The sequence below is a fragment of the Arvicanthis niloticus genome, chromosome 14 (genome assembly GCF_011762505.2).
Source record: "Arvicanthis niloticus isolate mArvNil1 chromosome 14, mArvNil1.pat.X, whole genome shotgun sequence".
NCBI lineage: Eukaryota > Metazoa > Chordata > Mammalia > Rodentia > Muridae > Arvicanthis > Arvicanthis niloticus.
The window spans coordinates 61,388,341-61,415,209 of NC_047671.1; the positions used below are offsets into that span (position 1 = coordinate 61,388,341).

A 26,869-nucleotide genomic window follows, 5' to 3' on the forward strand; every position below is an offset into this window, starting at 1 on the left:
CAATCTTATAGTCAGCCAAATGTTTATTATTTACAAAGCTCCTGAGAATCTATATTTAGCTGATTAGCAGTATTAAGGACCAGCAGATGAATAATCCTTTTCTTAACATCTGTAAATATGAGTATTCACAGCAAATTAAACTAGGGCTTGTAATACTCTACCACAGTGATATGGTTCATTCACAAAATTTATGCTGAGAATGTTTTACAAAAGCCTTACAGAAAAAGATTTTATTCCTCTTTTTGATGCTTCCTTTTAAACTAAAAGTCAACCTCCAAAAATACATTGAGGTAGTGTTAACAATCACATTTTAGTGCTATGGTGTAGCTCAGTGTTGGAGTGCTTGCATATGAAGTCCAAGACCTACATTTGAGCCCTATCATCAACCAACCAACCACCCACCCACCCATCCACCCAACCAACCAACCACCCACCCACCCAACCACCCAACCAACCAACCAACCAACCAACCAATCAACCAAGTTAATACCATTTAACAATAAGAAAATTCACTGAGCTTGAATATTGAGAGTATTACTCATTTCTATCCCAGCCAAACCAATCCCTATGGGTTGGGTGGGAGCTCTCTCCATTTTTGAGAATCACAACTCATTTGTTTCTTTAGTAAATTCCAATGATGATAGCATTGAAAGCAAGAGAGAAGGTCAGTAGAGAGAGATGGGCAAGCTAACTAATTATTTTCATATGTCACATTCTGACATTGTTGGCCATTACACTACTTTGGAGTTTGAGATGGTGGCCTTGTCATTTATTGACAATGCACTCAATCTCTCTGAGTCATAGTTTCCCAATTTTAAAATATGATGAGGGGTGTGAAGACAAAGTCAAGGAGCTTGGCATAGTTCTGGGTACACAGCACTAAAAGACAGCAGCCTAACTTACTATTCTCTGTACCATTCACTTCCAGGGTCATTTGTGGTATTTACCTTTCTGCCTCCATAATTAAAGGCATGCCAGTAAGGACCAGTTAGAACAAGAATGTGTAGGTTTGTCTTCTATGGCATGTACTTACACGAGACTTGAGTGAAAGCTCTACAGAAGGAAGAGTTAAAGCTCATTCCTTTCTCAAACAACCATAAACTAAAGAATATGTTTTATAGTATACCTTTGAAATCACCAACTTTGAGATCAACAACCTAGGCAATTAAACTATGAATTAGGCTTTAAGATCTATATTCATATGACAAGATATGAGGTATTTAAGTGTCCCAAATTAATGTTATCCCCAAGGAAACATAAACCAAGTCCTTTTGAAATGGATGCTTCTTAAGTGTAAAGTATGGGAGTTGCTATATTAATATGAGATGCTTTAAATGATATATTTTCTCTAACTCCAGAAATAGATGATCAAATAATTGGCCCTTCTAAAATTTCTGGTGTAAGTCGATGTCAAGATACTTTTAGCACAAAATTCACTAGGGTTTTTGGAATTTAGTCACTTAAAGTTGTAGGCTAAATACATTACCACCAATGTGTTGTGGGTTGGTTTAATGCTACTTGTGTTAATTTGGCTCCCCAAATTACTTGGGAATTATCCTGCATGTTTGCATGTAAGATGCTGAGGGTCCCTGTCCCCAGTTGGCTTTGACTGATAAATAAAGTTGACAGTGGCCAATAGTTGGGCAGAGAGACAGAGGCAGAATGTTTAGGTTCCCAGGCAAGGGACACAGGAGAGGAGAGAGGCTCACCACTGCTGGGGAAGCAATAAGATGCAGGCTTGAGAGTGGCAGAAGACAGAATACCAGCCATGTGAGAGCTGGGAAAGAATGGCCCCGGTCCCTCTACCCCATTGGGTCTAGGGTAGCAAAGAGGGAATATAGATTTTAATAAATAATAATTCAGGAGTATCGGAGGGGAGGCATTAGCAACGTGGAAGTTTGGGAGTGGCCAAGTCATTGTGCAGTTTAAGGCACAATAAAATAGAAGGGTGTGTGTGTGTGTGTGTGTGTGTGTGTGTCTTTCATTTGAGAATCCAGAGCACTGGGGCAGTAGTGAGGAACATGCACACTGCTGAATGTGCCAAGCAGATTAGATCAGATTAACTAACTACAGCAACATCGGTGATGAGCTGAGAAGGGCCCACTGCTAAGCAGAGTTTCTGTGGACAGGATGCTTTGGGTTTCTATGGAAATCCTTGTCAAGTGTCATGATCATTTCAGAAAAGCATGAATATAGAGAGAAGAAATCTGTAACAAATTTGCCAAATCTAAAGCTTCATAATAAGTGCCTGTTGAGTAAGATCACTAAAATTGTCAAGATTTCTTCAGTTTTATAAACATTCTCCTATGGAGAACACTAAGTCAAAGGTTGTCTTAAGCTCACCTTGAAGTTTTATGCTGAGATGATGATGAGGCTGGTGTCAGGGGGTCTTTAGGGCTTCTGGTTGACATAGGAGATGTGGATGCATCTTTTCTAACTCCTGTTGCTGTCTCTGTATAAACAATAAAGGAAATAATTTGAGTATTCAATAAAAGAAATGAAAAGTTTACTTCAAGTAACAAAGTAGACCATTTGGGACATCCCAAAGCCTCAAGAACAGACTACTACTGTTCCCTCCTGAAATGAAACAATGGCAATTGAAAAGTTCCTTATGTTGGTTTTTAAAATTTATCAGTGATTCACATTGCCTTACTTAAAAACAAACAAAATCCACCCATCTGTGCAATAACAGGCTAAATTATTTTGTTTTTAGACATATTTGCCTGTCATATTTCTGATGATTTGGGTCTACTATAAAAATGAGCAAGAAAGCAAACTGTTTTAACTTGTTCTATTTAACTATTATTAACAGAAGTCTTCTTGTTGACAAAATAGAAAATATTTATTTATTTATTTATTTATTTATTTAGTATAGGATAGAGTTTATCCAAGGCATGGGGAGGGGAGTTAAGAGGGTAGTAGAGGCAGAGCGAGTGTGAGAGAGATGGGGGTGGGGGAATAGAAAATCTTAACACCTTAACACCTTGCATCTCCAGACCTTTCAAGTGGATGGAGTCTCTTTAAAAGCATTTAAGATTAGATATAAATATCCCATTTCTTTTAAGAACTCTGTACGAGACTAAACATGTATCATGTGAAAAACGTGACCACCATACTTTCATTGTAGGGTCTTAGGAGATTCCTAAGCAATAATTTATCTTCCTACAGCCCAGCCTGTTCTGGTCTAAGAAGTACTAATTAGCTGATTAGTTACTCTTCTCTCTGAGATGTCAGGCAAAATGAAAGCATTGTAAGGACACATCTTTTCTTTTTGGTTTTATTTTATATTTATTACTTTTCAACAACACAAAACCTCCATCTTTATTCTGGAGGACTGTGAGAATTCTATCACAGTCTCCTTCTGGTTCCTTGGAAACTGCTGCCCAGCAGGCATTACAAACATATTTGGAAAGATCCAATCTTAAGTCACACTCTTAAGTTACACAACCTTTAATCTCATACACCTTTAATCTCACGCACCCAAGGTATCTAAACCAAGATTATCGGAGTGTGCTCAGCTGTTGTAGGCTATTGTAATCCAAGTCTCATGTCAGGGTATATGGCTCAAGATGGCTGCAAAGCTGATAGCCGCTTTCTGCTAAAAGTCGGCCCCCAACATTGGAGTAGGTGTGTCACTGTGGGTGTGGCCTTTACTACCCTAGTCCTAGCTGCCTAGAAGTGAGTACTCTGTTAGCAGCCTTCAGATGAAGATGTAGAAATCTCAGCTCTGAAAAAAAAAAAAAATCTCAGTTCTGTCTGCCTGCACCATACCTTCCTGGATGCTGCCATGCTCCCACCTTGACACTAGACTGAACCTCTGAACCTGTAAGCCAGCCCCAATGACATGTTGTCCTAACTAAGACAGGGGGTGAGTCGAGTGAAAAGAGGACTTTCTAGTCCTTCAGTTGAATATCCTTCAGTTACTGTCTTGGAACAAAACACAAGTCTCTTTTGTTTTGATACTTCTTTTAAAAGTTGGTTCTGTAAAGAACTTTTAGAGGATCCAATTTGCAAACATATGCTCACTTATTTTTCTGAAGGGTATGGGATCCCCAAAAGGTCAAGACTGTTGCCATTCAAGGTATAGGTTAAGTTTATTCTCTTTTGCCTTTTAACTCTCAAATGTTTTGTTGTTGTTGTTGAGACAGGGTCTCTCTGTGTAGCTCTGGCTGTCCTGGAACTCACTTTGTAGACCAGGCTGTCCTTGAACTCACAAGGATCTGCCTGCCTCTGCCTCTGCCTCTCAAGTGGTAGGATTAAAGGCGCGTACCACAACCCAGCTTCTCAAAGTTTTTTAAAAGTTAATCTTTTAAACTATATTTGTTCATGAGAGACCTAAGTGAGAAACACAAGCTTAAGCAGAAGGCCAGGTCCTAGGGTGAAACCCCTCCAGCCAGCTGCGGCTGCTGGGAGTCACAGGTTCTACCGAATTCCTTTAGATGAAGTTTCCTAGTAACTCTGGGAGTCACCAGTCCTACTGTATTCTTTTCTACATTTGGAGATCCTCTTCTGTAGCAGCAGTTAATCAATGTTCTTCATAAACCTCTTACCTAATCATAGAATTCCAAGGCTTGGAAACCCCAGCTTTCATTTTTTCCCTTTAAAAACCCCTTCCCCTAGACCTCATGATTGCTTTTCCTATCCTATTGCATCAGGAAGGTTTGTGGCCCAAGCTCTCCAGCTTGAATAAAGGCCCTCATGTGTTTGCATCAGAGTTGCGGTGGTCCCTTTGGGGTTTTTCAATCTGGGCACAACAGTTCCTTTAATAAATTATGATTTAATATTTGATTGCAGCAATGCTGTAGTTTTATGTATTCACAGAAATACACAAACTTATACAATTACAAATATAATTATGTTTTTTAAAAAACTAAGTCTCAAAATAATGCTAATCAATTAGCCTAATCATATTTCTATTACATAAATGCTTGTGTTTATTCATATGTGAACATACCTATGCATGTACAGATGAATGGGGGTATTTCCTATCTGTATGTAGCTGGGTTTGTGTGCCTATCCATTAGTCAACATTTCTGATATTTTTTTCTTGATTTGGTATTCAAAGAGTAAGAACCTCTGTTTTTGGACTTGTTAAAAACAGCTGAATTGTATCATATGTTCAGTTTAGCTTGAGGAATACTCTCTATGTGTATAACTATATACATAATGCTAGCATAACTGATCCTAGATCAAGTGGCTATACTGGTGCCTAGGACAACTCCAGTTTCTATCCCCAGCCGTGGTATCTTTGTTCCTCAGGGTCAAGTACTATTTATTATTTCTGTCCTCTATAGCTTTAGCATGTATGTATTTGGTTTAAAATTTTCTTTAGCATTGTTCTTGATTTTTATGAAAAGTAAAATAAGTTCTTAAAGTTTATTTGTTGATGATTGTATATGTGCTGTTTCTTCTCTTTGGTAAGTCCTCTTCTGTGCAATGCACTATTGTTATGAGTGGATATATATATATATATATATATATATATATATATATATATATATATATATGTTTTATTTATATTGCTGAGTTTCTTCATGCCTCTGTGTGGCCAGGTTGTTACATGTGCCAATCATAGCTTGTCCTATAAAAATGTTCCAGGTTTGTGCCTCACATTCTTTTCTTCCTCCTTACTTATCTAGAACTGTGGCAGGGTCAAGAGATAGCTAAGGTTTTGTGGGCCAGACAACTCACTATGTTCCACTCTATGACAGTAAAGAAAACAAGCCAAAACAGTATGAAAATAAAAGGCACAGCTGTATTCTAATGAGCTTTACTTGGAGTGCACTGGATTTAGAGACAATATAAGTTCCTTTCTTGTTTTTAAAAGTGGGGTGAGTCTTTTATGGTGAATATTATATTCTATGTAGGTTTCACAGTAAGTTCCTCTAACTATATCTCCTACAAAAGATTTTGCTAAATGTTTTTTCTCTGTTGACTGAGATGATCATGTAGCTTTTGTCTTCTTTCTGCTAATGTGGTGGATTACATTGATTGATTTTTCTGAGTTGAATCATCTTTGCATTTTTAAGTTAAATTCCACTTGGTCATGATTTATCATCTTCTTAATATGATGCTACATTCAGCTTGCTACTGGTTTTTACTTGGGCTATTTCAATGCATATTTATAGCAGATATTGGTCTACAGTTTGTTTAATGATTGCATGGTTTCAGCATAAGTTCAGATGTATCCCTGTTTTATTTTATGAAAAAGTATGAGAAGTATTTGCCTTAATTCTTAGAGATTTGGTGAAATTCACTTGTGAAGCTATATGGTTCTGGCTTCTTTTTCAGGAGAGCTTAAAAAATGATTATTGTTAAAGATCTATTCAGATGTTTTATTTTTGGAGTAGAGTCTGGTAGTTTGTTCAGATTATCTAGGTCTTGTAGCTCCTTGTATATTTCTGTCACAATATTACTCTCTTATCCTAGGAAGCTACAGCATGGTCATTTGGCTTTCAAAGTTCTCACAGAATATCATATGAAAAGTGCATTAGGCAGAACAGAAAGCAGAGCTGTGTCAACCTTCTGAGGAATCTATGGACAGGTCAAAACAAACCCTTGATATCTGCTTCCACTGAAATAAGGCTCTTTCATCTGTGCTTGGGCTGACATCTTAAAGACTGATGCCTTCTTAGGGAAGGGATCCACAAAGCTCTCCTACTACATTTCTGCAAAGCCTTTCCTTCTTCAGAGTTGGATTTCTAATGGTGTGGCCTTCAGTGTTTCTGGTGGAGGATGAATCCCAAGGTTATCTACTCCACTTTTATTCCCTGACGTGTTATGATGCCCTAACTTGACACAATCATTACAACAACCACAAAGACATACCCTAACATCTCAGTTAGCAAATGATCAAACTAATGAGTGAAAAAATGTGATTACTTTGATTTGACGGGAAATATTCCCACAAAGGCTCATGCGTGGAAAGGCTGGTCTCTCTAGCTGGTGGTGCTATCTTTGGAGGTTCTAGAAACATTAGAAGGTGGGACCTAGCTGGAAGAAGTAAGTCATGGGCGTGGGAGTGAAGAGGATGTTAACACATGCCTGGATCCTTTCTGTCTCTTTCTCTGCTTCTTATATACAAGAAATGAAGTCCAATCTCCCCTTTGCTCGTCTTGCCATGGTGTCTGCCTGAGTGTGGTAGGCACTGGAATGTCTGACACTGCGAACCAAAGTCCTTGCTCTCTAAAACTGCTTTTACAGGGGTTTGGTCATAATGGTAAGTAATACAATTATTACCTCAACTGGTGCAGGAAAAAAATAGATTTGATGAAATCAAACACCATTTATGACAAAGACTCATGTAGGAAGGACTTTTTCAACCTGATTTTTAAAACAACAAAAAAGCACCAGTGAGAGCATACCTAATGGGTGAAGACTGTCTGGAGAACTAAAGCAGGTGTGCGAATATTCTTTTACCATTTTATTCCTAGGAATGGAGCCCTTAGACAGTCAACAACAACAAAAAACAAAATCCATAATTACAGAAAGAAGAAGTTGTTTATGGATTTAGCTACATCCAAGTCATAATCCTCAGTACTCTTTAAAAGGGATTGTGCTAGGAGACAGGGTCTTCAATGAGGTCATCAAGGGCCAATGGAGTCACATGGGTGAGTCCTATTCCTTTTTGACTGCTGAGAGTGGTATTTTGGAAGGAGAGACACCTGGAGGCATATATGCAGAAAAGGGCCATGGGAAAGAACAGTGAGACAAAGCCCTGGTGAGCCCAGGGAATGGCTTCAGGGAAGGAACTGATTAGCAGAGAGCACAGGGAACTTTTAATAATCAGGGAAATGTACTACCTATGAACTGGTGTAAACAACTGTCAGACTTATCAAACTGTACATCTAAGACCTGTGCAGCTGTATAGTATATAATTAAACCTCAATTAGAATAAAAGAAATGAAATAGTGACCATGTTTCCTTGAGTTCTTGGATACTGCTATTTTAAGTCCTCACAATAGTCTTTCTCTTTGACATTAGCAATCAATCATCATAAGGATTTTGATGATGTAAGCATATATTTTGCTTAAATAACTAAATTAATGCTGGCATTGAGGTCAAAAGGTCTAACTGATTAGGTCTTTATTTTGGGAAAACGAAACAAGGGCAGAAAAAGAAAAATCAATATATTTAATGTTATGTTAATGCAGTCAACAAGTATATAAGGAGCTCCTACCACATGTGGAGCTGTGTTCTAAGACACAGACATTCAAGTTATTGTCTAGTGACAGAAGACCCAAGACAGAGACAAGTTGAGAAAGCTGGTTGTACTTTGAAGTATCTCTTTCAAATCATAGGATGGGGAATATTGATGCTGTGGTTTAAGTGATGATATTTCATATTTACGTTAAGATTAACTCTAAAAGATAGGGTCTTAAATTTGAAACCCTTTTTTAGTGAACCAACTAGGATGATTTACTCCCCTGCCTGGGTTTATTCATAGCACTCAAGTGTGCTTGCCTTCTGTGTGCTGTTGATAAAGACATCAATACTTAGTGTATTTCTTATTTTATACGTCTGGGAATAAGTTCATTTTCTTATGGTTAAATATAAGATACAAATGACAGCAATAATAAAGGAAACATAAGTAAATGATCCTTAAAGGCTAGATAAAAGCCACTCTGTACCAGCATACTTAGTTTGTCTCTTGTGTTTCTCCACCATGGATCATCATGATGTGATATCACTGTAAGCACAAGCTCATTCCAGGTATCAGTAGGAACACTAGTGATTATTGTTTACTTCAGTAAAGTCTATCACAAACATTTTCCAGTAAGAAAAAAATGTTCTTGAGATCTTCTTAGGGAACTCAACCAATGATAATGGCTGTGTAAGGTTAGTCTAAAAAAATCCCCAAAGGAAAAATGTAGAGTGTGGCCAATACTACCAGCTAAGCTGAAATTACTCTGGAGTGAGGTTCTGTCACAGATGTGAAGGGATTCAGAGATTCATGATGGGGACAGCAGGAGCTATCCCTAAATACAGCAGGGACCTTTGGAATAGCTTTCAGATAGAGTTCAGAAAGGGCACTGCCAAGCCCTATGTCTAATATTTTCATTCTGGAACTTGTGCCCAGTGGCTTCAGCCTCAACTAGTTGATCAGCATCACAGGAAAAATACCCCAAGTTCCCAGGGCTCTTGTGACAGAGTGTGACTGTTCTAGAATGTTTGCTGAGCATGGCAAGAAGGGTGAGGCAGGAAGAGCATGTGTGTCCTCACATCCCCCAGCAAGCCTTCTAAAAGCTCTTGAATCAAGTTTAGATTTTCCAAAGTAACACTTCCCCCATTCCACATAACTCAGGGAAAAACAAGGAACAAAAAAGCCCACACAACAACAACAACAACAACAACACCCACTGAAAACACAGCATTCTAAGCAATAATGAAAGAGAAAGTTTATATTGTAAGCTAACTTTGATAATAACATAACTATTCTGTTATCATAAGGCTGTTGAGTCAAGAGTCTGTCTCTTTTATGTTTAGTGTCAATAAAGTTGGCAGAATGGTGAGGTGAACCAGAGAGGTAAAGGAGTGAGAGATGGTAATAAAGATAATGACCCTGCAGGAAATATCCCGTATAGCACTTCATGGTTAAAGAACAACAAAAGAAACATAGATATAAAACAGAGATGTATACCAAAAGATTCTGTCATGCTAATGAGAGGAAAGCAATTAAGGAGGGGCCAACCAATCAGTGTAGCTTGGGCAGTCAGTGCTGGGTCACTGGCACTGTAATAACCAGGGCATCCAGACCGACAACAGTGCACACTTGGGAAAGTAAATTCACCCACTGGGCTGGGTGCTGCAGCAAAGGCCACAGCAATAACCCTGTCCTCTCTCTAATCTGCCCACACCAGCTCTGCACTGGTGGAAAGGCTCAAGGGGGCAACTTCCTGTCTTCAGTAATCAGGCAGACCATAAAAGAAGAGAAAAATACTAGATAATCTTCTCCATGAGTAGAAAAACTTCATGGTTCCTCTGACTATCTTAAAATGCTAAAATATTCAAAGTTTTAAACAGATGAGGATTTTGATATTTTCACTATCACAGTATATCCTCCCGCTCTCTAAAGACAAAGGAACAAGAGGAGTGAGGGACAGGCTGGAAAATAAGATGGCAAATGACAATGCTCCTGAAACTGCAGATAGGGAACAGCTTCCCTCCAGTATGATAGATTGTCCAGAAGCACTGCCGGGATTCACTGTGCACAACCACAGCACTGAGTGCCAGCAGACAACACAGCACAAGTAATGGCTTCTCAACTCCTGGGAATCAAAAATGATTTTGTTTCAAATTAGAAATTGATTTTTTTGGGGTGGGGACACCAGCTCTTTCCAGGCTTCTGGCTTCTTTTGCTGGGACAGGGAGAAGTGTGCCTCCAGCACAGCCATGCTGTCCTGAGAGTGCCTGACAGGCATCTTGTGGAGCTCGTCCTCCTCTCTAACACTGAAGCAGTCAACTATGTGGATTTTCATCTCACCATTTCATTTCTGTTCACTTGTCACACAACATACGTATGTTGACAAGTCAACAGAAGATTATGTTAAGCTGAACAGAGTAACACCACAGCAGTTCTGACCGGTTCTCCTCTCTGAAGTGCAGGGGAAAGAATATGGAGGACCAAAGTAAGGGTTCCCACAGCTGAAAGGCCATTGCCACAGAAAGCAGAGGCTAGGTCAGACTCTAAGTCTTCTCAATTTCATCTTTGTCTTAAGCAGCAATGATTAAAATGAAGCTTCAACACTGTCTTCAGTAGAGCTCTGTAGAGTATTTGCCGTATGCCAAAGATAAATGGTAGCATTTTCCCTTTTGAAGTTTGGAAAAATTATCATCTCTCAGTTACTTGGAAGGGGATAAAGCAATTTCTAGATGATGGGTTGTCATAGTTTGGATTTTACTGTTGTGAAGAGAGATCTTGACCACAGCAACTCTCATAAAGGATAACATTTAATTGGACTGGCTTATAGTTTGAGAAGTTCAGTCCATTATTGTCATGGTGAGAAGCATGGAAGCATGCAGGCAGACATGGGCTGGAGGAGCTGAGAGTTCTACATCTTGATCCACAGAGAGCAGAAAGAGACTATGTGACACTGGCCAGACGAGCATATATGAAACCTCAGAGCCTCCACAGTGACACATTTCCTTCAACAAGGCCTTGTTTACTCAAAAAAGATCATATCTCCTAATAGTGCCACTCCCTATGACCAAGCATTCAAATACATGAGTCTATAGGGGCCATACCTATTAAAACCACCACATTGCACTACCTGGCCCTCATAGCCATAACATAATGCAAAATGCATTTAGTCTAACTGCAAAGTCCCCATAGTCTATCACAGTCTCAATAATGTTCAAAGTCTTCTGAGATTTATACAATCTCTTAACTATAATCCTGTATGTGTTAGTTAGGGTTTTACTGCTGTGAACAGACACCATGACCAAGGCAACTCTTAAAAGAATATTTAATTGGGGCTGGCTTACAGGTTCAGAGGTTCACAGCATCTAGGCAGGCATGGTGCAGAAGCTGAGATTTCTACATCTTCTTCTGAAGACTGCTAGCAGGATACTCACTTCCAGGCAGCTAGGACTAGGGTATTAGAGCCCACACTCAAAATGACACACCAATTCCAACAAGGCCACATCTACTCCAACAGGGTCACACCTTCCAGTAGTGCCACTCCCTGCACCAAGTGTATACAAACCATCACATTGTATAATATCAAAATCAAAACTAGATTACATACTTCCAACATACAGTGGTACAGGATATAGATTACCATTAAACCAGCTAGGTAAACACCAAACTCTGCATCTCCATGTCTGATGTGAAAATGCTCTTCAGATCTCCAACTCCTTTCAGCTTGGCTGACTGCAACACACTTCTTTTTCTTGAGTTGGTTCCACTCCCTGTTAGCAGTTTTTCTAGCCAAGTATCCTACAACTCTGACATCAACATTTTGGGGTCTCCAAGGAAATTCAGGCTTCACTCCTGCCACATGCTCTGGCCTCAGTGACTTCCCTTAGTCATGGAAGAGTATTTTGTATTTGTTTTTGTTTTTGGAGACAGGGTTTCTCTGTGTAGCCCTGGCTGTCCTTGGAACACAATTCTTCTTCTGAGCCCAGTCTTCCTTCTCTCTCTCTCTCTCTCTCTCTCTCTCTCTCTCTCTCTCTCTCTCTCTCTCTCTCCCCCCACCCCCTTCCTTCCTTCCTTTTTATTGTTTTTTTTTTTTTCAAGACAGGGTTTCTCTGTGTAGCCCTGGCTGTCCTGGAACTCACTCTGTAGACCAGGCTAGTCTCAAACTCAGAAATCCACCTGCCTCTGCCTCCCAAGTGCTGGGATTAAAGGCGTGTGTCACCACTGCCCAGCTGAAGAGTATTTCATAACCCATTTCTTTCTAGGCCTCTGTGCAAGGACACCTCTACCACAATCTGGCCTCAGTGACTTTCCTTAGTAATGAAGGGAAATTCTATATTCCCTTTCATCTGTTCTAAACTCTAAAGCCAGAGCCATGTTGCTGAAGCTACCAAGTTCTGCTTGCTGTGGCTGGAACATGGCCTTCTTATTCTATTCAGCTTTCTCTTGGATGGTTTCCTCCACTGCCTAAATTTAGCAGTCTTGGAACTTGCTCTGTAGACTGACCTTGAACTCAAGAGATCTCCATGACTTTGTCTCCCAAATGTTGGAGTTAATGGCGTAAACCACCATTCCTGGACCTAAGTTTTCTTTCATTCCTTTTCACAAGACGGAAGCTTAGTTTGGTGGGATCTTGCCCTGAGGCCATCCCTCCCTTAATTCCATTTAATATCTTTAATCTGTTTATTTCCTTGAACTCGGGATTTAGCGCTACTCTATTTCCTGATACCTCTTTAATCCTTGAACCATACATTTTATATTTTCCTTGCTCAGTTTGTAAAGCACAGTCTTCATAAGAGCAAACCACAGGACCGAGTCCTGTTTTGAGATTTCCTTTGCCAATATAATTACCTTAATTTCTTCACCTTAGCCTCAGGTAGACTCTTCAGACAACGGCAAATGCAGCCACATTCTTCAGCAAAATATCACAAGAATGATCTCTAGGCAACATTCTAAAATTCTTCTCCTCTGAGAACTCTTGAGTCAGAGTCACACAGTTTAAATCACCCTCAGCATCACTGTCTTTCATATTCTTGTATGGCTCATTAAGCAATCTTTAAAGGGTCCAACTGTTTTTCCTTTTCCAAAGTCTCCAAACCTCCCCAAACCCACATTCCTCCAAACAAAACATGGTTAGGTCTATCACAGCAATACTCCATTCCCTGGTACCAACTTCTGTCTTGGAGTTCATTGCTATGAAGGCACATCATAACCAAAGCAACTCTTATACAAGAAAACATTTAATTGGGGCTGGCTTATAGTTTCAGAGATTCATTCCATCATCAACATGGGAGGAAGCATGGCAGCCTTCAGGCAGACATGTGTTGGAACAGGACCAATGCATCTACATCTTGATCCACAGGCAGCAGAAGAGACTGTGTCACATTGGCCAGACTTGAACATATATGAGACCTCAAAGCCTGCCTCCACAATGACACACTTCCTCCAACAAGTCTATACCTACTCCAACAGCGCCACAACTCCTAACAGTGCCATTTCTCCAGCCAAACATTAAAACACATGAGTCTATGGAGGCTGTTACCTATCCAAAGCACCATGCTCACAGGCTATTACACGCAGAACACAGTAATGCTGGCAGCAGTTGGCGAAAGCAAGGAAAGGTGCATATAATATTTTCCACAAATAAATAAGCTAATGTGAGAGTTGTAGAAATTATGACTTGTAGGTTGCTTAATATTAGCAGAAGAGCTTGTGTGGTAGAAGAGAGCATGTAAAAAGAAATCAGGATACTAGTCCTGAGGAAGGTGTGAGCAGAACCTTCCTAAACAGAACCTGTTTCCTATACAGAAGTCCTTGCAAGTCAGTCCTGAAGGCTGTTGGGACAGACTGCACAGGAGTCATGCAGGACCAACTGGGAAACATAGATATCTTTCAGTATTATTTCAGAGTTCCTTGTAGTTGATTTCCTTTTAAAACCTACATATAAAACAGGAAGTATTATCAGCACTTCAAAAAGAGTACTAGGCACTATCTGTTGAGACTTGGGAGATTGTGTTTTAGTTACAATGTTGCTCATGACCCCTCTTCTACATTCCCTATATCACTAGTCAATTATGAGGTCTTACTTTTCCAGGAGAGATTTATGTTCAATTCTTTATTTTATTACTCACTTGTATCTACAACCATACTTACTGCTCAATTCAGCTTTTAAAAGGAGGGCCAAACTGGACAGCTTCTGATATCAGTACTCTGAGAGATACAGTTGTAGATGTGATTTGAGAATCTAGTAGCTGGGCTACTCACAGCTTTCCAGGCATGTGTTTATCTGAAATGCTAACTGCAGCTCAGGACAGTGGAAATCACCTGCTGCTCACTGGCTTACATGCACCAGTCATCTTCCACCATCCTTAGCAACTTCCCTTTATGCTACTGCAGACACTACACTCACCTCTCTGGGGTCTGCATGTATCATTCTGCTGACATGTCCATTGTATACCATTCTCCACGTGTGACTGAAACTCAACGGTTTTCTTCTCCCTCTGGTTTTGCCCACTGTTTGGAGAGTCTGGGCACTTTTTAAAGGATGATGAGGTTCCATGCAGCCATTCATCACATTTTGGCTTCAATAACCTGAAAGAGAAAGCATGAATGGACTCTGGAGGGCTCAGGGAAAGACACAGGTCACATGCACATATTTGAAATCAGCATGAGTTGCAATACAGTTATGGCAGTAAGAATCCCTTTCTTATTTTAATTGATATATAATTTGAATATTTTTTTCTGAAGGTGTATTTTGTGTCTTGCTATAATAATTTTGGAGAACAAATTATTTTAATGATGTTTAATCCTCAAACTGTAAAACTGGAGTTTTAGAAATGAAACTTAGCTAGGGCCAGTGCAGCAACTGGAGGCAAATAGTAGTTAAATACAATGGTAGGAAACATTTAAGTTAACTTTATGGTCTGGGATAGATGAGCAGAAGAAAGTAAAGCAGTGAGGAATCAAAGACTGGCAGAAAAACAAAAGGAATGAAGCATTTAATTGTGTAAGATAAATAAAAATCAAACAAATAAAATACGTGAAAACCGTAGATGTGGTGTATGTGAGGAATGTGAGACAGAGGCTCAAGACAAAGAAGCAGGAGCACAAAGGCAAGCATGATGGAACTACAGTGACACAAGCTTGGAATATGGGCACATGTGAGTCACTTTAGAAAAGAGAAAAAAAGAACAAAATGTCTTTCCCTATATCAGGGGTGGACCAACTACACATGGATGGCAGGGTCACCAAAGAATGGCAGGAGTGTGGAAACACAATGACTTTGATTGGCATGTCAAAGCCTTACAGAAATAATGGTGGAAAACAATGGAGGAATGGAACACACTGAGATTCACACAAGGAGGCAGGCTTGTACAAAAAATGCTGGCATACGTGGCTCTATGCTTATCAAATGTGACAGGGAAAAGGGCCTCTGTCACAAGCAGTGTTCTCAAAACAGTGCTGATTTTAGGCACTGATTCATAGCCCGGTAGTGAATGTCAATGATTTACAAAGTTTTAGTAAGATGACTTCTGGAGTCTCGAACATAGACCAGCCCTGTTTCATAGCCTGGTAGTGAATGTCAATGATCTAGAAAAGCTTTAGTAAGATGACTTTTGGAGTCATAGACCAGCACTGTTTCCTCCCTGCCTGTTTCCCTCTCTTGTTCTCTCTTCTTTTTAAAGTCTTCCAGGGGATTCTGTTGCCTATATGCCTGTTGTTCTGTCAAGATAATGTGTTTTTCCAGCATAATGTCCCAGGATGTACAATCATAAGCTTCTGGATGATAATAGGCAACAGGGAAGCAGAAAGTGAAGACCCCCTCTCATATACACATACACACATGTACACACAGAGAAATAAGTGAAAGTTAGGTTTTTACACAACAATAGTGTGTGGCTTCAACACCACACTGACTAAAAATCAATAAAAAAAACTTCAGAGTTAATATGCAACATAAACCCAAGGACTCAACAGATATTTATAGAATAATCCATTTAACAGCTGTTGAATACACATTTTTGTTTTCTCATCAGCACCTGGTGCCTTCTCTAAAACAAAATAGGATTCAGTTGATAAAGCCAGTCTTAGCAGATACAAAAAAAAAAAAATCAAAGTTTTTTGGTATCTTACATATTATACTTGATTAAAACTAGAATGCACTAGGAAGGGAAACCACAAGAATTACAGAAATTTTAGCAGATAAAACAATATAATCCCTCTTTACTTTTTTCTTTCATTTTCAAGATTATGATGTAATTATAACATTCCTCCCTTCCCTTTCCTCTCTCCAAACACTCTCATATAACTCCTTGCTCTGTTTCAAATTCATGACCTCTTTTAAAATCATTATTACATACATATAAGTATATACATTTTCTAAATATACCTTGCCCAGTTGGTATACTGCTACTTGTATGTGTGCTTTGAATGCTAACCATTTGGCATTGGATGAGCAATTGGTATCATCTTCCCTGGAGAAGATTATTTCTTCCACTCTAAGCATTCCTTAGTTTTTTATATGAAAAATATACTCTTGAATGCCCAGTTGTGACCAAATTCCCATCACTACATGTCAAATACTCTCGCTGTCATGCCTTCTCTACCATTTATAGGTACCTTTACTTTATACCTTTAAACCAAGAGTTGTAATACATCTTTCCCAATACTTGTCCAAATTTATGCAACAGGATAAGTTTTATTTCATTACTGAAATAAGAACAGTAACTAATACAGTTTAATTAGAATCTCTTGACTTTATGGTGGTGTCAGAGTGCACACATATACACTGTTTTGTGCTTTCAGTATAGTGTTATATATTCAACATTTTATTATAAAGTAGGCTTGATATTAGATGATTTTTCCCAGTTGTCAGGTAACAAAAATATTCAGAATATACTTTTAAGGCTGACAGAGCTAAGTTTTGATCCTCAGTGTGGTAGGTATATTAAATATATCTTAAAAGTAATAATAATGATAATTACTTTTATACTCATTTTGCTACAGAGCTTTTTGGTTATTTATCTATTTATTAAAAATGTAAGGCTTGTTTTATTTTAATGACTGATACGTGTGAGGCCACAGCAAGGCCACTATGTACAGACATGAGAGAAGCTTTATTTCTTGGTCTCTTCTTCCTTGGACAGAGTCTTGCTAATCCCCTTCTTTTTGGTCTGGAGTCATTCCTCTCAGCTCATTTGTGTTTTCTTGGTCTTAGACCTAAGCCTGGTTAGCCAGGAGCTTCTTACTGGTCTTGTCTACCTTCAGCTTATGAATGTGCTCCATTAGAATTTACTTGTTTTGAATGCAGTCCCTTTGACCTTCAGGTGCAGGCTGTGATACACATGGCAGTGAATCTAAGATTCACTGTATCTCCTGAGAAGCCAGCACAAGAATCACATTCTTCTCACCTAGACTACCTTTTCTGGCATTCAAGCATTGGTAGTACCTTTTGTAGAGTGAAAAATTATAAAAATAATTTTATAAAATGTATATAGGCTTTTTTTAAGGCTTTTAAAGGGCATGGAAAATTTTCTCAGAAGCAAGCTAAAAATGTAGACTGGCAGGTTTCAGGAACTGGCTAACAACAAAGGGAAGAGAGGAATGCAAGTCATCTAGGTGGTTCTGAGAAACTAGTGACCACGATGACAGGGCAGGGCCATGCCCGGAGCAACTGAGAAATAGTTGAGCAAGTGACATGGCAAGACCACATTTTTGATAAGAATGAGTATACAGAGTGTTTTCCACATGACCCTGACTCACTTAGGTTGGGCTCCTCTGGAAATTTCTGCTATTTTTATGTTATGTTTCCTTAGCAACCCCTCACCCCCTCCTCACTCCCCTGGCTTGTGGTTTTCCCCTTTTAAAAAGCCCCTCAGCCAGCCGGTCTTTGTCAATTCAGCTCCTGTGTGGGCAAACAAATTGACCATTAGCCGGCTAACTCTCCTGAATAAAGCCTCTGCTGTCTGCATCCAGATTCGGTGTCTTGTGAGTTTTTGGGTGGCTGTGACTTCTTGAGACTTGAGTGAAGGTCTCCCCAGAGAGGGGGTCTTCACTTTCTGCTTCCCTGTTGCCTATATGCCTGCTGTTCTGTCAAGATAATGTGTTTTTCCAGCATAATGTCCCAGGATGTACAATCATAAGCTTCTGGATGATAAGCCCATCTCTGATCAGCTTCCACGAGTAAGCATTGGTGACTTCATTGGTCTCCTTGGGGTCCAATAAGACCTTCTTTTTACTGCAACAGAGGACAGTAGAAGCAAGCCTCTTCTGAAGCCTGAGCATACTCATGGCTGCAGATGCAGCAGGGAATAACTCCCCTAAGGTTGACCTCTAGGCTCCACTTGTGAGCTGTGGGCTGTGTGCCCTACCCCATATTATTCACATACACTCATAATGAAAGAAAGAACTAACTAAAAATTTTAGAGGTGAATTATATAGTGGCTCACTCAAGAGTTCAAAAAATGGAGCAAACTAGCAGAGGAATGAATTGGTAAACTTGATGACAGGCTATATAAAATTATCTAGCCAGAGGAGAAACCGCTGCTGCTTCTAGAATACATGGCTTATTACATTAAAATCTTAGTGCTAGGCTTGGAGTATCTTCCTATTAGTTATTGGTCAAGGAGGTCCCAGAGGTCTCCAAAATGTACAGGCTCTTGCCATTGTTTTTGGTTGTTCCTCATTACTGGATGGTAAGACCCTATTACTGAAGACATCATTTATTTTGATTCCAGGTATGGTAGTGTGAATGACAAAATATGCCCCATAGACTCAGATATTTGAACAGTTGGATCCCAACTGATGGTGCTGTTTGGGGAGGTGACACAGCCTTTCTAAAGGCAGTATATGACTGAGGGAGGATCATGAACATTCATAGCATTGTTGCTTCTGAAGACCCCCATACTCGGAAGACCCTTACTCAAGTCTCAAGAAATCATGACCACCCAAAAATCACAAGAAACCATACCTGGATGCAATCAGCAGAGGTTTATTGGGGAGAGTTGGCTAGCTAAGGTCAAACTGCTCGTCTACGCAGGAACAAAGTTTGACAAAAGGCCAGCAAGCTGAGGAGCTTTTTTTATAGCACAGGGTGGGGAAAGGGAGAAATTTTCACACGGTTACACATGATTGGTTGTTTCACAAATTTTGAACATCAGCAGGCTATAACACTGGGAAAACCTCAAAGTGTGTGTGTGTGTGGGGGGGATAACCAAGAACAGTGGAAAGTTAGCTAGTTCTTGGAACCACCCAGATGACTTGCATCTTTCCCTGTGGTCAGGAATGTGTCTTCTTGCTTTGGGCCTTCCCCACCCTGAGGCTTGAGGAACGTTAATCCAGCATCCTCTGATTCAGGGATAATGTCCTCCACCCGGAATGTGTCCCCGGGCAGTGAAGGCCTAAAATCTTACATCCAGTTCCGCTTTCTGGAACTTGCATTCTTTTGCTCAGGTCTAGGGTAAAGAAAAAGCCTGTATATATTTCATAAAATGGTCTTTATAATTTTTCACTCAACACTTCCAGTTTGCTCTCTCTGCTTTATGCTTATGGTTGAATATGTCATTTCTCTGCTTTCTGACCTGGGTGCCTGCTGCCATGAGTCCCGTACTATGATGGGCTCTCCCCTTGGAACTTTCATTTATTAAAGAAAAGTAAATATCAAACATGTATATAATGTAATCATATCTATCCTCTACTCCCCCTCACAACTTTCTTCATGTTCTAATAGCCTTCCATAATTTCAAGTCATTTTGTTGGTATTCTACTAGGTCTAGTTAGTGCTGCCCATATGTGCACAGATGTGTAGTCATCCACTGGGGCATGGGAAAACCACCAGTGGCTATATCTTCAAATAAGGATGGCTATCTCTCAACTAGCAGCTATTTACTGTCACTAGATCCCAACTTTGGAATGAGGCCTAGAGATCATTTACCCATCTCTACTGGTGCTGAGTCCAGCATGGCCTAGGTGGGGACAGAATGACATGGTAGTTCTTGCCTCTGGGACAGGGCCAGTGGACAAAGGCCTCCAGATGTGTGGAAGGCTGCTGTGTGCATCAGGCTTGTTTGTATAATAATGAACATGTTTTACATTCCTTCTTTAAGGAATGTCCTCCTGATAATCAGCATGAGTCCGGAACGTGTACCTAAGGTCTTAGCAAAATGGTAAAGGCTGGGATCTTCAGGACAGACCTCAAGGCTGTGGAAAAGAACTCTAAAGCTAACAATTAGAAAACATATAATTTCTCAACTATGTAAAATATAAGGATGCAGTATAAATTATATGAGGGGGCTTCATGAATCTAAAGAAACAGGCAGTTGCACTGTGTGCCAGTTTTGCCAAAAAGATACTAAGAAAAGAAGTAAGGAGACTTAGGGAGTGGTGGTTACAGGAGATCCCATCCAGATAAGTGGTTAGTTTATGCTTAACAAAGGCAGACAACTTCCAGAGTTTAGGATCAGCCTGAGGCAGAGCAAGGTTGAACCCAGGCATGGTAGAAATAGTAATTTCAGGACAGGGTCCCACTCAGCTAGTTTAGCATCTGTGCTTAACAGAGGCAGCCAGATCTCTGAATTCTTTTGCAATGTTAAAAGAAAATGTGTGTTTGCTGTTTCCTAAGAAATAAGGAGCTAGGCCAAGTGATGCTGATTCATAGGATAATCAAAAGGAAGCCTGAAGTAAATGACTGGATTGATATGTAAAATAAAAGACTGGGCTTACTTTCTGCTCTCTGGAGATGAACTCTCTAGAGAATTTTTTAGGATAGCAAGAGAGAACTGCCTGAAGAACTGACTGGAGCAGAGAATACCAAGAGAAAGCTGTCTAGAGAGAGCTGCCTGCAGATCTCTAAAGAAAGCAGGTCAGGCAGAGAGAAGGCAGATCAGAGAAAGAAGAACATGGAGAGAAAGCTGTCTCCAGTGGAACACAGGTCTCCTGCTAGCTTTGAAAGAATCTCAGGTCTCAGCCTAAACTTAAAAATTAACTTCTCCAGAGATATGCTCCGGGAGAAGCACATTCCAAAGACTTACATACATTTCAGGAAGGGCCCAAGATAAGAGGATTAAAAGGTTATCAGGAAGCTGGGTCCTTAGTGCAATAAACCTGGGTAAACAGGAACTATGGTAAGATAGTTAGCTAACACTCATTGTCATAGAATAATGTGCAAATATGAGTTGCCTAGGAACCATGGGAGCGACCATTTAAGGTCAGCCTTTGTGGTTAACAGTGTCTAAGAGGTGACCCTAAGATTGTCCTCGTAAACCCTGTGAAAACTATATAAAAACTGCTCTTATCTTTAGCTTGGGGTTCCTCTAGCATTCATGTGGGGGATCCCCAGTGCACTGGATCAATAAACCTCTTGCTTTTGCATCGACCCCCTGTCCATGAGTGTTTCTGTGGGAGGGTGTCTTCCTGGTTTGGATCTTAGGGTCCTACAACTTAGGCTCATGATTTGAGTTGTTTGTTTTCGAGGCTCCCAGACACCCCTCTCTCAGACCTTCTGACATGTATTGTCTTGGTGACCAGAGCAGCTGTGAGTTCATTACTGAGGTCAAGTCTAGAAGACTTTGTTTTGTTTTTACAGCATGCATGTTCATTGCACCTCTTACATTTTTTCTTGCCTCTTGTTTCAGAATGCTCCCTGAGTATTGCTGATTTGGGGCTATTCATAAAGATGTATCCCATTGAGACTTGGGCACACAGTCCCTTATCCTCAGAATTTTCTAGTTATGTATCTCTGTTGACTGCTATCTACTGCTCAAAGAGGCTTTTCTGACTGTGACTGGGAGTAGGCCAGGTCTAGGTGCTAGAAGCTGGGCTCAAGGGTTTATCAAGTAATCAAGTAGTTATATGCTGATGGTCATAAACCAAAATCATAATGAACAAGCAGACAGGCAGCTTAAGGAGAGATATGTAGTCTATAATTAAAAATAGATGGAAATTTTAGAACTGAAAATTACAGTAACTGATACAAATATTAGAAATGGAGATGAAAGCATAAATGTTAAATAGATTTTATAACAGAATAAATAGAAATGACTTAATTTGGAAAATAGAAAATTTTTTTGAAGGAAACCAAGTAGACACTCTGGGAACTTAAACTTCCAAAGCTGTGTAGAGTGAAAAATTGTAAAAATCATTTTATAAAATGCATATAGGCTTTTCTTTAGGCCTTACTTTAAAGGGCATGGAAAATTTTCTCAGAAGCAAGCTAAAAATGTAGACTGGCAGGTTTCAGGAACCGGCTAACCACAAAGGGAAGAGAGGAATGCAAGTCATCTAGGTGGTTCTGAGAAACTAGTGACCACGATGACAGGGCAGGGCCATGCCCGGAGCAACTGAGAAATAGTTGAGCAAGTGACAGGGCAAGACCACATTTTTGATAAGAATGAGTATACAGAGTGTTTTCCACATGACCTTGACTCACTCAGGTTAGGTTCCTCTGGAAATTTCTACTATTTTTATGTTATGTTTCCTTGGTAGCCCCCTCACCCCCCCCCCTTGGTTTGTGGTTCTGCTCTATATAAACCCTCCACTCCCAGCCCACAAAGTCGACACTCCTCTGCCCCTGCGTGGGTCATGAGTCTCGGTCTCAGTTGACTGATTCCGAAATATACCTCCTGCTGTTGCATCAAGAATGGTGTCTTGTGAGTTTTTGGGTGACCATGAATTCCTGAGGCTTGAGGAAAGTCCTCCCTTAGTGTGTGTGTGTGTGTGTGTGTGTGTGTGTGTGTGTGTGTGTGTGTGTGTTGGGGGGTCTTACAGCTGTCTAGGAAGAGTATACTGAAATCTTAAAGAAGAATACAGGAGAATGGGCAGAAAAAACAACTCAAGAAATGTGCCCTAAAGGTGATGTCAAAAAAGGTTCTAAACCTGATTTTAAAAAAAAACCCTTGACTTAATTTTGGCCCTTTGGAGGCTATGGACCGCTGGCCAGAGAGGACAAAGGGAGACGAGGGGGGTGGGAGGTGGCTGGCAGGGTTCCAACAGCCATGAGTACCAACTGCTTGGCTTTGGGGATCAGCTTCAGTGAGACAGCTCAACCTTATTCAGGGTAAACAAGGGATATACAGATCTTGGGGAGTATGTAAAAATTTCTAGGGTAGGTATACATTATTGGCTAGGGCAGGAATACTGCATTCACATGAATAGAAATTCCAAGAACCTGCCAGGCAGGTTCTTATGGGAAGAGGGAATGTTAAACCTGTGATCTGACCATAGGCTTTCCTGAGTTCTTTGGGTTACAGGTAGGAAGGGCTGATTGGTCATAACACAGTCCTAATTATCATACAGTGGAAAGGACTGTGAGACTCATGAAGTAACTCATGCAGCACCTGCAGGAAGTTCTGTGCAGGGCCACTCTCTACAGAAGGTCAGGTACTTGTGCTCAGAGACACACTTGATCTATCAGGCAGAGGGAGAAAACCCTCTGAGAAAGGGAGTTCTCCATATTGTGACAAGCTTGGAAAGCTTCTCCAGACATGGTGGACTGCAACTTCAATTAGCAGAGCCTTCCTACCTTTAATAGTCAAATTAAGGAAAAGCAAAGATAAAAAGGATCCTTCAACTCAAGAAATGTGCTAGTAATTTGCAGAAGAATGATATTACATATGATCTATTAATATCAGGACAGTAATGGCCAGAAGATAAGAAGGGTATCTCTACAATGCCAAAAGCGGGCAAATCTGTCACCTCAGAATTTTACTTCTCATAAAATGTCCCTCAAGAAGAACAAATAATGTTTTAAAATTAAAAACAGAAATTTTGTTTCTAGAACACCTGCATTACAAGAAATAACAGGATGTTTTTCAAGTTGCAGGAAAATGACACCAGATGGAAATTGGATCTATAAAGAGAATGAGGAGCATCAGAAATAGTACATGTGTAGATAAATATAAAAGGCTGTCATTTAAAAAAATTTCTTTTAAAGCATAGGAGTCCTCAAAGCTAAACTGGTAACACTATGCTATCAAGCTTACATGTTCTGAGATACTGTCTGTCTGTCTGTCTGTCTGTCTGTCTATCTATCTATCTATCTATCTATCTATCTATCTATCTATCTATCTATCTGATAACAGCACCACAGGTAACAACAGGGAACTCAATGTACTGTAATGTCTACACAAAGTGGACCAGTATTCCTGCTACACAGTCTACTCTAAGTTAGTGAAGCATTCTGAACTGGTTACAAAAACTATCAAAAGAAACAGCTGGGGACTTAAAAAGTAAAAGAACACAATCAAAAAGAGCTAGGGCAATATAGTATCGCCAAAGCCCATCTATCCTACTCCATCAAGTCCTGGATGTACTAACACAGCTGAAGTATAAAAATTGACCTTAAATACAATCTTATAAAGATGATAAAGGCCTTTAAAGAAGAAATGAATAAATCCATTTAAAAAATACAGGAAAATACAATCAAAAGGGTGAAGGAAATGAATAAAACTATTCAAGACCTGAAAACAGAAATAGAATCAATAAAGAAAACACAAACTGAGGGAATCCTAGAAATGAAAAACCTAGTTAAGAGAACAGGAACTACAGAAGTAAACATCAACAACTGAAAACAAAAGATGGAAGAGTGAATCTCTGGCATAAAAGATACAATAGAAAGAACTGACACAACAGTAAAATAAAATTTCTGTAACCTAAAGAAAGAGATGCCTATAAATATACAAGAAGCCTACAGAACACCAAATTGATTGGACCATAACAGAAAATCCTCCTGCCATATAATAATCAACCACTAACATTAAAATAACAGGAATTAACAATCACTGGGCTTTAATATTTCTCAACATCAACAAACTCAATTGCTCATTAAAAAGACAGACTTGCCAGGTGGTGGTGGCACACGCCTTTAATCCCAGCACTTGGGAGGCACTTGGGAGGCAGAGGCAGGTGGATTTCTGAGTTCAAGGCCAGCCTGGTCTACAGAGTGAGTTCCAGGACAGCCAGGACTACACAGAGTAACCCTGTCTCAAAAAAAAAAAAAAAAAAAAAAAAAAAAAAGACAGACTATCAGATTGGGTGTGAAAATGGGACTCATCATTCTGCTGCATACATCAAAGTAAAGGGCTAGGAAAAAATTTTCCAAGCAAATGGACCCAAAAAGCAAGCTGGAATAGCCATTCTAATATCTAATAAAATAGACTTTAAACCAAAATTAATCAAAAGAGATGGAGAAGGACACTTTATGTTAATCAAAAGAAACATCCACCAAGATGACTTCTTAACTTTGAATAATTAGGCCCCAAATGTAAGTGAACTACATTTCTAAAAGAAACATTACTAAAGCTCAAATCACACATTGAACCAACACATTAATTGTGAGAGACATCAACACTCCACTTTCACCAATAGACATCCAGACAATAGGTCATCCAGACAGAAACTAATAGAAATTATGACTCAAATGGACTTAACAGATATCTACAGAACATTTCACCCAATCACGTAAGCATATACCTTTTTTCTCAGTACCTCACAGAATCTTCTCCAAAACTGACCACATACTCAGTCACAATACAAATCTCACCCCAAAGAAGAAAGCTGAAATATCTCCTGTATCTGACCAGACTGCCATGGGTTAAAGCTAGACTTCAACAAATGAAGGAACAGAAATCCTATAAACTCATGGAAACTGAACAATGCTCTACTCAATGACCACTGGGATAAGAAAAAAATAAAGAAATTAAAGACATTAGAATTCAATGAAAATGAAGGCACAACATATCTAAACTTATGGAACACAATGAAAGCAGTACTAAAAGAAAAGGTCATAACACTAAATGCCTTCATGAGAAAATCCCACATGAGCAACTTAACAGCACACTTGAAAGATCTACAACAAAAAGAAGCAAACACACCCAAGAGGAGTAGACAGCAGGAGATAATCAAACTGAGGGCTGAATATATCCCTAAAATACAAAGAAAGATAATAATACAAAGAATCAAGAAAACTAAGCTGGTTCTTTGAGAAAATCAACAAGACAGACAAACCTTTAGCCAACTATGTAAAAGGCAGAGAGACACTATCTAAATTAACAAAATCAGAAATGAAAAGGGATACATAACAGAAACTTAGGAGATTCAAAGAATCAAAAGCCTGTATTCCATAAAATTGAAAAATATAAACAAAATGGATGATTTGGCAAGTGGACAGATACCACTTACCAAAGTGAAATCATGATCAGGTAAACTATCTAAACAGTCCTATAGGCCCTAAGAAAAAAGAAGTAGTATGTCTCCCAATTAAAAAAAAAAAAAGCCCAGGGACAGATTGTTTTAGCAATGAATTCTACCAGACTTTCAAAGAAGAGCTAATACTAATACTACTCAAACTATTCCACAAAATAGATATAAAAGGAACACGGCCAAACTGATTTTATGAGGTCATAGTCACCCTGATACATAAACCACACAAAGACTCAACAAAAAAAAAGAGAATTTCAGACCAATTTCTCTTATGAACACTGATGCAAAAATACTCAATAGAATACTTGCAAACTGAATCCAAGCACACATCAAAAACATGATTCCCCAGCATCAAGCAGACTTCATCCCAGGGATGCACTGATATTTCAATATATGAAAGTCCATCAATGTAATCCACCATATTAACAAACTGAAAGAAAATAAATCACATAATTAAATTATTAGACACTGAAAAATTTGTTGGTAAAATCCAACACCCCTTCATATTAAAGGTATTAGAGAAATCAAGGATACAGA

The 26,869-nt window shown here is 39.4% G+C and overlaps 1 protein-coding gene and 1 pseudogene across 6 annotated transcripts in view; both read right to left on the minus strand.

The window, feature by feature from the left end:
* Kiaa1328 (KIAA1328 ortholog) overlaps positions 1–26,869 on the minus strand; it is a 262,182-nt gene that overhangs the window by 36,956 nt on the left and 198,357 nt on the right. For all 6 annotated transcript variants that reach the window (XM_034517966.2, XM_034517964.2, XM_076912878.1 and 3 more), the window contains 2 exons: positions 14,547–14,728; positions 2,344–2,452 (listed from right to left, as the gene is read on the minus strand). In XM_034517966.2, the coding sequence (XP_034373857.2) occupies positions 2,344–2,452; positions 14,547–14,728 (291 nt within the window). The remainder of the gene's footprint in view (positions 1–2,343; positions 2,453–14,546; positions 14,729–26,869) is intronic.
* On the minus strand, positions 17,166–18,427 carry LOC117719730 (large ribosomal subunit protein eL19-like; annotated as a pseudogene).